The 12,039-nt window shown below is 52.4% G+C and overlaps 1 protein-coding gene across 1 annotated transcript; it reads right to left on the reverse strand.

Annotated features, from left to right (window-relative positions):
• Positions 1-966: 966 nt before the first annotated feature.
• On the reverse strand, positions 967-11,573 carry LOC144717546 (pancreatic triacylglycerol lipase-like). The gene is made up of 13 exons (XM_078592946.1): positions 11,488-11,573; positions 10,714-10,767; positions 10,184-10,335; positions 9,717-9,842; positions 9,149-9,283; positions 8,131-8,239; positions 7,606-7,725; positions 6,721-6,840; positions 5,724-5,842; positions 5,086-5,215; positions 4,380-4,491; positions 1,757-1,930; positions 967-1,174 (listed from the first exon to the last, which is right to left on the reverse strand). Exons 2-13 carry the CDS (start codon positions 10,763-10,765, stop codon positions 1,105-1,107), a joined length of 1,419 nt encoding a protein of 472 aa, XP_078449072.1. The 5' UTR covers positions 10,766-10,767; positions 11,488-11,573; the 3' UTR covers positions 967-1,104.
• Positions 11,574-12,039: the final 466 nt, after the last annotated feature.

The raw sequence follows: 12,039 nt of genomic DNA on the forward strand, positions 1-12,039 counted from the left end.
CATATCAAGAGGAATTTAGCATAATCATGGGAAATGCGTAGGAGGTGGGCGGGGGGGGTTTCAAAGTCATATTATGCCCATGCATTATGCAGGATCAGCAGCACCAAGGGAAGGTGCAGGGAGTAGCATTAACAAAGGAAAGGAATGTTAATAGTATGTAGCTGCAGATACTAAACAACCACGTAGAAAACTAAAGTATAAACTACATAAAAAACTAAAGTATAAACTGCATAGCACCATCAGTATATTTACTATACTTTACAATAAGCTTTGAATCGACATTCTAAAATTACCTTTGCCGAGTTGCGTTCCAGGGACATAGATAGGTACACAGCGTGCATGCACCAACTCTGCGTTGCTCGTGTAACGTTCACGATCATTGTTGTGGATGGATATTTGCAGCCCACGATAATCGCCCACGTGGTTGAGTCGGGCCTAGGCGGCTGCGCACGTGTTCGAGCCTGAGGCAGGGGTCCAGTTCTGCGTGTGGTGGAGACCTGCGGTGAAGCTCGTGATTTACGTCGTTTTGCTTAATGTTCGAATAGCTTAAGTTCACGTGGCAATTGCTGAAGCAAATTATCGTCGGTGTAAGCGACGGTGATGCTGCGTAAAGCTGAGTGTTTTAATAGCGACACACATGGAGCGGTCAATTCATATTGGTGGGGATTCATGGGTAATGTCCAGCATTAGTCATATTGCATAATCCCTGACTATAGTAGCATTAAACAAATATATATATATATGCTTGGACATTACAGGCTTAAATCCAGGAAACGTGGTTATAGCTTTCTGGTGGATTGTGAAGATGGACTAAAATGGTACAAAGTTTGGTGCAATGTGTTGGCCACCACAATTGGTCCGGATACGAGTTGCTGCTGCTGCTGACGAGTTGCCAGCAACGGTTGCCAACGTGGTTCATGGGTCCAAAGGTTTCGCCTCGGGAGAAATTATTTTTGACAGACGGTGCGACGTGCATGTGATTTTTATTATCATTTAAAGCACTTTATTACAGATTTACATTGCGAATGAGCCGCTCTCCATCTGCGGTGTGAATGTCAGTCGGGGATTCTCTCTCGACGGTGGTGGTGGTGGTGGTGAGCGTCTCTAGCAGGGGTTGATCGTCAGCAGCACCTCCTCGTACACCATCTCGTTTGAGCTCGCACAGAAATTGTATCTACACGCACAGGGGGCAAGGCGACGTCGAATCACCATCATTGACACTCAACGCACGACCGCGCTGTTGGCAACAGACTCGATGGGGCAACGTCCATTGTTGTACCGTACTTCTCTGCTCCAGCATATACTCTCACCACTGTGGCCAGACCAAAGTGGTGGCAGTGGCGTGTGGTAGGGTTACCACCTGGGCCTGTGTGTGACCGGGTACAGCCTTTAATTGGCATTTTGTGTTTTGGGTTTGCAGGAGTTGCCTCTTTGTGCCCGAGATCTGGGAACCGGCACGTGTGGAACTTAATTGCCGTGTGCCGCACCAGTCTTTTTTAGAGACTTCGGCTGTAAATGGAAAAATGTGTCCAGCCTCGCTCTGCAAGAAAGGTGGCGGGGGACCCAGAGCGATGTCATGGACAAAGGGTCACGTCCCTTTAAGGGCAGAATAAAAGTGCACGGGTCCCTTTTTAAGGGCAGAGTAAAACAAAAGTCATCCCCTTTTTAAAGGCTGTACCTGCTTAAGAATTGCAAGTTTTACGCGCAGGATGTGGAGGCAACTTGACTTTGGTGGTGGGTTCAAAGTGCTGCTCACGTTTGATGTTCGAACGGCGACTTTAGCTCGAGGCGGGTCACCCCCAGCTTGGGGCGGTCGAGGTGGATGACGTTGTCATCCCACAGGAACTTCACCTTGGTGATCTCGCCCACCATGGCCTCGCTGTCCAGGGGGTACGTGTACGTCTTGCCGGGCTCCAGCGACGTCGCCGAGCTGTGGGAGATTGTCAACCGAGTTGGTGGCTGGGGCTCTATCGTGGCGATAGTCATTTAAGAAGTGCAAAATAGTGCTAGAAGCTGATAATAGGGTTTTCCCCTTTTTTTCTGGCAACAAAACAGGTGTTAAGATGCTAAACACCAAACTGAAACTTTTTACAAGGAATAATGTCTGCATTAACCACAATGCTTGTGGTCAGAATGCAATCAAAAAACATAAAACATACTCTGATAATATATGCATTGTCCTTGAAACTGATTGGTCCACACCAGACAGCTTTCTTTTGAGCCTCGTCTCAAACGATGTTAGACCAGAGGACGCCAAAAGGCGTACAGCCCAAAGACATTGCACTATCAGAGTAATGAGACCTCGGGGTGAGCGTCTTCATCATTGGGATCTCCTTTTTGCCATAAAAAGGGGAAAAACCTATTATTTTGGAACTTGTGTAGGACTTGAGAAACACGCGTCACGCGTTGGATTGTGATACGGGCATGCGGCGGACAGTGAGGGCAAACGGGGACACAGGGAGCGGGGCGATATACTGTTGTTATTGTACCAATTAAGGTGGTAAGGTAGTTAAGGGGGCCCTGCAGGTGTTGGGGGTAATCGAGGACGCAGGCCGGTGATTGGACGAGAGGGATGGGTGTCGGGATTTGGCGCCTCTACAATAACAACACCACGTGAGGCTGGGGGCTGGGGGCGAGTGGAGAAGCGGGGGATGATCTAATTGATTAAGGGAAATTGGTTCGGGGAGAAACGGGAGTTGGTTGGTGCCTGGGACAAGAGACGGATAGAGGAAGAGACGGAGCAGCAGTGGACAAGAGAGTATAGTATACGGTAGCAGTGGACAGAGAGAGATAGTATACGGTAGCAGTGGACAAAAAGAATACAGTATAATCTTAATTTTGGAGCTTTCGTGACTGCAGGAATTATTCTTTGGTTCTTTCGGTTAAGTCACGTCTAAAGATAAAATAATATTATTATTTTAATTTATTATTTTATCTTTAGACGTGACTTAACCGAAAGAACCAAAGAAGAATACAGTATAGGATAGCAGCAGAGTAACGGACCTTGGTGGAGAAGCTACGACGGAGTGAGATGGCAGAGAGAACAAAGAGCGACCGAGCTGGAGAGAGAGAGAGAGCAGAGAGGGAGGTCGCTGGAGGAGAGGAGCAGAGGGAGAGCGCGCGAAGCCAGCGGAGCGAGCGAACGGAGGGACATTGAGTGATGTTGATGGGGAGTTGTGCGTTGAAGAAAATGGAGGGACATTGAGTGATGCCGACGGAGGAGATGTGAACTATACGCGTTAATAAAGAACTGAGAAAGACAAAGAAGCTGTCGCGTCAGTACGAGTCCTACACTTGCAAAGAAGATCTCATGACGTGCTAGAAGCATCGGCAATGTGCAAGTGCCCTGTTAACCATCACGTCGGAGGTTAAGGGTTTGCGGGCTAGCCGTGTTATCTTTATCATCATCAACATCAACGGTCACTCTTGACTCCATAGTGCGGAGGCGCCAACGGAATTTTAAGAAGCAGAGTTGAACACAGCGCTGGCCTGTGGGTAGCGGCATGCGTGGACTTAGAATCACGAGGGTTCGACGTTGTAGGCAGTCGCGTCGCTATCAAGTGGTGGAGACAGTGCAGCTAAACCTGAGACCCATGGGCCACAGGGTCCTCGGTGCTGGCCTTGAAGAGGATTGGGGGGGGGGGGGACGTTGGATAAGGGGTGCGGGGTTGTGGTGGCAGCGGGCATTTAATTCCTTGTGTCAGGGCCCATGCCAGTGATGCTATGCTACCGATTGCATGGTAGGCAATTGTTGGATATTGTCACGCGGCTTTGCACAGACCCCTCGCACGCCTTGACCTGCAACCGCATCGTTTCATCCCACGCTACATACCTGATCGTGCACCACGATTGGCTCGCTATGCTATGAACCCCAGCAACCTGTGTTCTATTCCTGGCTATGGCTAACATCAGTGACAAGTGATAACTAAACTCGTCCTGGTCCACCCTCTCTGCCCGACCATCGTGGTGAAGTATGGTCAAACAATCCCCATGACCGGCAAGGGTGCCCGCGAGGGGTGGTCCAAGTGTGCTTCCCCAGCTTCACCTGTAAAAAGAGTGTCCCAGGATCTCAGAGCTGCCAGGAGAACCCAGGGGCCTTGCCTGGAGAATCCGTGGCAACTCTGGAACTGTGGGCAAACCTCGGAGAGTGCTGCTGCTGACTTTGACTGGTGAACACTGCGGCCTTGTGCCTTGTGGACAGCATCACACGCTTGCCTGGAGCTGCTTGGTGGGCCCCTATTGCAATTCACTTTGGCTGCACGTGATTGCTTTACCTTTCCAGCACCAAGAGCCAACGTATCAAGTGTGTTTTGTTCGTGTGTTAGCGTGCGTTTGTGAGCCAACCCATGCTGTTGCCTTGACTGACGCCAGCTACTCACGGTGTCAGCTGGTGCTGGTGAGTGTTCCCGTTGGGCCCGTACAGAGCGATCTTAAAGATCCCTTGGACCGATTTGGTGCCAGACAGCGTCAGAGTCGCCTCGTAGCGCCAGCCTAGACACGGCACAAAATGTCGCAGCGACGTTCGCGTCTCGCGGTCAAACGATTGAACCCTGCCCACTGGCAAGTCGCTGGTCGTCATTCAGGGTTGCCATTCCATTCATGATCGGTTATTTTTGTGAACATTGGTGAATGCAGCGGCCACGAGTGGCTGCAGGGGTCACGTGAACGTGTTAACGTACAAAGTATGTAATGTTCATTCTTACACGGTTTTATGAAATTTTGTAGCATCTGCGACGAGCATTAAGGCGGTGCACACACGACTCCTGTTTACATCCCTGAACCAGTGCAGGAATATCCACATATGGCCGGGGTATTCATTTCCATAGGACCACCACTGTTGACTTCTCAACGAAGTGGGACCTGTTTTAATTGGCCATGGAGTGACGATGGGGCTAAGTCAATCCGCAACTAGGATTTGAATTTACAAGCCCTCCGATTAAGAGCCACTCGCTCAACCGTTGAGCCACCTGCACTATGAACCTGGTGACCAGAGTTGAGTTTACGGCCGCGGCTATCATCACCGGCGAGTGATATCACTCTGACTTGGTACACGTGTGGCAAGCAGCGGTGATGCGTGGAGCTCACGGGAGAAGCCCTGCTCCGCTCCGGTGTTGAGGTAGTAGATGTTGTTTATGGTCCCGGCGGCCACGGAGCTTTTGGATGCGAAGTAACCCATGCGGGGGCATCCTCCGCTTGGGCACGTGGAGCACTGTCCCTGTGGTGTCGAGAGTTTGCAGCAGAGCAGCAGGTAGCCGGGCAGGAGGGGAGCAGGGCAGCCGGATAGCAGAGACGGTCAGGCATGTGGGAATGACGATAAGGAATTTGGTTGAGAGGACATGATGACCAACGTAAATTTGTGTCTTTCTGCATATGAAAACAAATATATATTTAAGGCCATCATTCAACTGACTTTGCAGACTCACGTTATCCTGCAGAATTTGTTCAAACAACTTCTGGACGGGTTTTAACCTTACAGGTCTCGGTCGCCCTGGCACACCACATCCGTGGCTGGCTATGCCAGTACCGTTTTACTTAAGTCTCCCAGCAACCCAGAGAGCATTAAGTGATAACTGCACCACCAAGGGCGGCACACCTACGCTGAATCTCGTCCGTGTCAGCGACCCTTAAAATATTTACGCTCCGGGCACACCGCATCTCGTATACCTCCTGATTACCACCACTGGTACGAGCCGTGGCGACGGCGTGCAGTCGGTGCGGCATACATTTTTAAAGGAGTTGTAGTCGCTGCAGGGGAATCCAACGAAGCCGTCCACGTTCGTCAGCGACTCCGTGAAGTACTTGTAGGCACGGAGGTGGTTGCACGCAACAAAGTTTCTGGTTCCTGGCGACGGCACCGCATTGCGATCAACAACGCCACGGGGAACCGGGCCACGCGCTCTGTGGTTACGCTGGCGAAAGTTTATTTCGATTTTGTTTAAACGACGAGTGAAAGCTCCAGCGGACAGCATAGTCGCCATCGTACTCGGATTGTAGATGTTGTGGATTTGCTCTCCAACACACCGGTGTGCTGTACTAGTAACACATTGTTATGTTCTGTTCACGTGACAAACCTTACTAACTGGCTGTGTTGGGTGGTGGCGGGTTTAACGACACATTTATATTTGTACGCGAACTAAACCCAAAAAAGTTATGGATGATATTGGTCGCGGAAGCGTACGTGTTAAGCATCGTCTCGTTTGTAAGAGGTGGGTAGCCAACTTGACAAAAAGCAATGAAATCAAATGAAAAGTCAAAAGTTATTTCCTGTTCAAATAAGCATTGAGGCATTGGTGCTTGTCTCCTGTTTACAGCCCTGAGCCAGTGATGGAAATTACACATTCCCTGGGCAGTGGCGATTTAATGCGTAGGAAAGCCACCGGCTTCCCCGCCAAGTTCTTATTTTACCAAACCCCAGAGGGAGGGGATAGATGGGTGGCCGGATCGACCCGCAATCGGGATTTTAACTTGAAACCTTCCGATTTTGAGCCACTTTCTTAACCGCTGAACCATACTCGAGTCATTTATAATACAAATACTTGAAACCATTTTAAATGTAACAAGAAAATCTCTAGACTGTATAATAATCAGTGAGTGAAAATCTGGCCGTGGGTGGTATCCCGGCGGCTGATTACCTAGGGTAAGGTAACCATTACCCAGGGTAAGGTAACCATTACCTAGGGTAAGGTAACCATTACCGCTGGCGTACAGTTTTCAACTTGCCATCCCAGATGCCGTTGATGTCGATGATGGTGGAGATGATGTTCTTGTCACAGCCGGGCATCTCCTCTCCTCCGTTGGGATAAAAATCCAGATGCCCAACCGGCTGCTTCATGCCCAACCCTGAGACAACCATCATCACCATCATCACCATCAGGATCATCACATGAGTCATCACCACCATCATCACGATCATCTCCACCATCATGATCACATAAGCCATCACATCACCACCCACCACCACCATCATGATCATCATCATCGTTACCTTCCACCAGATCCTGCCACTCTTGCATAGTTGACGTGTGACCTCCGAGTAGTGGTGGCGACGGCTCCGTGGTAACACATTCTCCGCGTGTTGCAGAAGTTGACAGTTCGTTTCACGCGGGGGGGTGTATTAGCCATAACGCACTGCGCACACAGTCTGCTTCGCAGTGGAAGTTTAAAGATTTCCGTGATGTCATTCGGCAAGAGAGTAGGTAATTGTGTGCCAGCGTCACGGTCCACATTTACCAAATTCTAAAAATGACAGCGCACGCTACTCCGCAGGAAGTACACAGCAACGTAGCCCTTGCTGTGAAACCACGGCAGACGATGTTTGTGAGACAGCACCTTCTGGATAGCCTTGTGCTATATACGGACGAAACAAATACGAAATGTACTATATTAGTGACTTTAAATTTCAGGATGTGACGAATTCCAGGACAGGGCAACAGTAACGAGAAGGATTGACCTCCTCTCCCCCCGCCTCCCTCCCCTAAATAAAGGGTGATCCTGGTAAAGCATGGACAGGTGGCAACCCTGCCGAAACTCCAAATTGTGATGGGCGTTGGGCAAGTGGCAGAGGTTGGGAGGGGGGGGGAGTGTGGGGCGAGGTCCGAGCTTCACCGATTTTGGGGATCATGGGAGCGGCGTCCGTGTGGATGGCGTCCACGAAGGCGGCGTCGGAGGGGTCGAGGCGGACGGCGGCGTCGCAGTTCTGGAAGTACGGCTCGGCCGGGTCGAGACCTGGGCACAAAGACAAATGCAAAGATCCCCCGTGTAGCTCGCACAGGGGGCAAGTGCTGCTAACGAGCACCTGTGAAGCCTAGCACGACGTCGCATATGAGCGGGTGGTGTGGTCAGCACCGTGCCCCCACGGCTGCCTTTGTCTCTCCAGTGGTGGATGTTTATGCCCTCCTACCAGGCACTCTCTTTCAGGCTGAGCACGGAAGTCTCGTTACAGTCAGGATACATCACGAAGGGGTATGTTAAGTAGGTAGCAAAGCGGAGTGGGTGGGTGGATAAGGAGATGTACTGGTGATGTGCTAAGAAGGTGGGTAGTGAGTAGATGGTTAGGTGGGTGGGTATAGGAAGGGTGGGCAGACAGGTGGGTCGACGGGTGGGTAGGCATGCAGGTTCTGTGCCAGGCACCGGTGATTCTCCCAAGCTGGGGCAGGCGCTGGCCAGCCTCGGCGGCCGCGTGCGCCCCCAGGCTGTGTCCAATGATGTGCACATCCTCCTGGCGCGCCCCGTACTGAGCCTGCCGCCACCACCACCATGATCACTCCATCAGAATCGCAACTCTCACGGCTCGCGACACGCACAGAATCTCCTGAGTGTTGCTACCTCTTGCGGTACAAAACAAAAAACCTGGACTTACCGCAGCTAGAAGAATGACAATTTATTATTGGTGGAGTGGCCCTCCTGTACGCTGGGAACGGTCTCAAACATTTGAAAGGGCACCCCCAGTGGCAGCTGCCCCGTGTGTGGCACAATGCGACTCAAGGCCTGGCCTGCAAACGTGCATTAGTTTGCCAGCAGGGGGCGCTGATTGCGATGTGTAAACTCCCAAATTAGTAATTTATCATCAATACTCTAACAAGGGAAAACGACACCTGAATGCATTGACTTTGGAGTTGTGCAATTTTATTGTTACGCAACTGGGAAAAATTGGGACTTTTGAAGTCCCGGCAAGACTGACAGATTCCCAGGACACGCATCGGCCTCAACAAAAGGACTATCGGGAAAAGCAGGCCAGATGGCAACTCAATCAAACTGCGTGTCTGCAAGAAAACACATTTTGTATTTATGCAAATGAGATGCTCGTGCTGCATTTGGGCTAACACGGAACATAAAACATGGGAGGCCTAGCAATAGCGCTGATCCTAACATGACAGAACACGTGATTCTCAGTAGGAATTCATCCAAATCAAGTGCAGAAACATGTAATGCGATGGGTTGTTTTGTGCGGAGTCATTGTTAACCATGCTGCGGACATTAACTCGCCACAGTTGAGCACTCAACTGAGTCGCTTTGGTTGGGCACCTCAACCCCAGATTCGAATCGAGGGTCTCGGCGGAGCCGGCTCAGCGCTCTGACCCCCGGCCACTTGAAGCAGCCGCCGTGCCGACGTCCCGCGTGGCCGCGACGACCCACGTGGCGCGCTCACCTCCATGGTGTTGACGAGCTTGGCTATCTCGGCTCCGACCACGCGGATGTTGTTGGCCGCCTTGGTGTAGAGGGTGCGCGAGCCGCCCTTCCAGTCCACGGCCACGCAGTTCACGTCATCCACCCCCACGATGGCCTGCGATGCGACAATTACAAAGTTGTGCTGGAACGATCGAGAAATCGTCATCACGGCGGGGGGACGCGTGCCAGGCTGGACACGGATCGGAACGAGGACGCGTGAAGGGTGCGCCACTGCTGCTGCTGGTCACGAACGACAGGAAGGCGCAACTCCCATCCGTACGCTTGGCGTGCACGTCACGTAACCACTACTGCATGTACAATGCTCTCAGCATTGTCTAGACCACCAACTCGAGAGCTTAAAGAACACGTAATTGTGCTGCTCATGAACGGGCAGGAAGGCGCGGCTTTGTGTGCCTCCCGTGCATGTCACGTGACCACCACGCTTGTGGAAACAATACGAACACTCAGTTCTTTTGAATGAACGGTAACGAGATAGGTGGACGTCTACACACAGGAGGGGTGGGCGCGTGGCTGACTGGCTGACGCACCTTGCACATATCCTGCACCCAATCCTCCTCGCCATGGTCGATGAACCCGTGCACCACGAACGCCGTCTTCTTGCCGCTGCCGAAGTTGGAGGCGCCGATGGTGGACGGATCACGGGATTTCAGTTCCTGCGGGCGCAGCGCCAATGGTGTCACGTCGGGGTGAGTTTCTGCACAAGCGAAGCGTGCGAGGCATCGGCGCCCCGCAGAAGCAGTGGTGGAAATAACGTTCCCGTTGGACGAGCACAAGCGGCTGGTGCGTGTACATGGAGATCAAGAAGTCATCGTGGACGAAGCTGTTGGTGCCGCCACACCTCGCCAACGGTGAACGTTCATCGTCGCTGTGACGGGGGGGGGGGGGGGGCGAGGGCACGCGACAACCACTTGCGACAAGACGGGCGATGGGACACGTGATGGGTGATGGGACACCTTGACGGGCGATGGGACACCGTGACGGGCGATGTTCTCACCTGCCAGGTGTTGGGGTTGGCTTTGGTGAAGAGGAGGAAGCGAGTGTTGACCTTTTCGGGGCTATCGGGGAGCTGCTTGATGGGCCTCTCTGTGGAGCCCGAGTAGGGGAAGTCGTCCGTGAAGCAGCCCAGGTCGTAGCACACCTGACTCGCTGCGCGCGGCAAAAACATCGTCGTCGTCACCAGAGTCCTGGGCCATAATCATCGTCGTCCTGATCGTCGTAGTCAACATAGCCGTCGTCATTAAGAGTGGTTATTGCCACGATCGTAATCTTGAATATCGCGTCATTCTCGTCGGCACCATCGTCATCGTCATCGTCGGCACCATCATCATCATCGTCGGCATCATCATCATCATCGTCGACATTGCCGATTTCGTTGTCGCTGTTATCAACACTCAACCTGTGGCTGCCCCCCTCCCCCACCTGCGTTTACACGATCCTGTGACCGCCACAACCACCCCCCTCCAAGGTTAAAGCCCCCCACCCAATCGGTCCGCTCTCACCTGTGTGTGAACGCAACACACTCACCTGTGACGACAGTCGCCACACAGAGGCCTCCCAGGAGAACCGCGGCCCACATCTCTGCACAAAGAAAACCACAACTTGACATGGATGCTGCTGCACGACGCTTCACGATACGATATTGGATTTCAAGATTTGACGATTATCGCGATTCCATCGCCCTATAACTTTTAAAGTTTATTTTGCGTTGCGTACGGCAGAGTGGCTGAGTGGTAACGTGCGTGCCTCGCAGCAATAAGCTCCTGGGTTTAATCCCCGACTCGGGTGCCTTTTTCTTAGGAGTTTGCATGTTCTCCCCCCCTGTTCTAGAGGGTTTCTCCAGGTTCTCCATATGGTGTGAACAGATTACACATGTGTCTGCTGGCTGTGTGCACGTGGTGTACACGTGTCTGCTGGCTGTGTGCACGTGGTGTACACGTGTCTCTGCTGGCTGTGTGCACGTGGTGTCCACGTGGTGTACACGTGTCTGCTGGCTGTGTGCACGTGGTGTACACGTGTCTCTGCTGGCTGTGTGCACGTGGTGTACACGTGTCTCTGCTGGCTGTGTGCACGTGGTGTCCACGTGGTGTACACGTGTCTGCTGGCTGTGTGCACGTGGTGTACACATGTCTCTGCTGGCTGTGTGCACGTGGTGTCCACGTGGTGTACACGTGTCTCTGCTGGCTGTGTGCACGTGGTGTCCACGTGGTGTACACGTGTCTCTGCTGGCTGTGTGCACGTGTTCGCTGTGTACAGGGCTGTGCGTGCGTGGTGTCCACGCTGTTCTCTGTGTACGCTTACCTGCTGCTGTCCGGAGCGAGTCGGGGCTTGGTGCGCCCAGGGTTGTCGCTGGTTTTATTCGCTCCGAGGTGGTGGAGGTGGTGGTGGGCGTGGGGGGTCTTGTTGGCCTTGGGACGGCGACAGCTGCTTCCCCCGATAGCCCCCCCCCCCTCGTGTTTGCAAGCACTATCGGACATCTATCCACAGCTGGATGAAGGTCTCCTCACGTTGCCACCGTCCCTCCTGGGGGCCTGCAATTCCACGGTCTCACTCCTGCGCAGGAGCTGATCTCGTGCCACCACCGCGGTCCTCGGGGCTACAATCCCTCCTTGGGCTGCCACTCCGAAGCTATCCTTGACCACCAGCCATCATCCCCTTCTCGTGACTTGCAACTGCCCTTGAATCTGTGGTTTTTTACTTGCGTGTGTTCTACAATCCAGGTTTCCTTCTTTCTTACGCTTGGTGTGATTGCTGGCATGCATGTCTTCACACTTTGGTGGACTCGCCTGTAGAGGTTTGAAACGATACATCGCTCGTAAGCAATTTCAATCGGTTAATTTAGGGGATCAATCT

The sequence above is a fragment of the Lampetra planeri genome, chromosome 4 (genome assembly GCF_965212315.1).
Source record: "Lampetra planeri chromosome 4, kcLamPlan1.2.h2, whole genome shotgun sequence".
Lineage (NCBI taxonomy): Eukaryota > Metazoa > Chordata > Hyperoartia > Petromyzontiformes > Petromyzontidae > Lampetra > Lampetra planeri.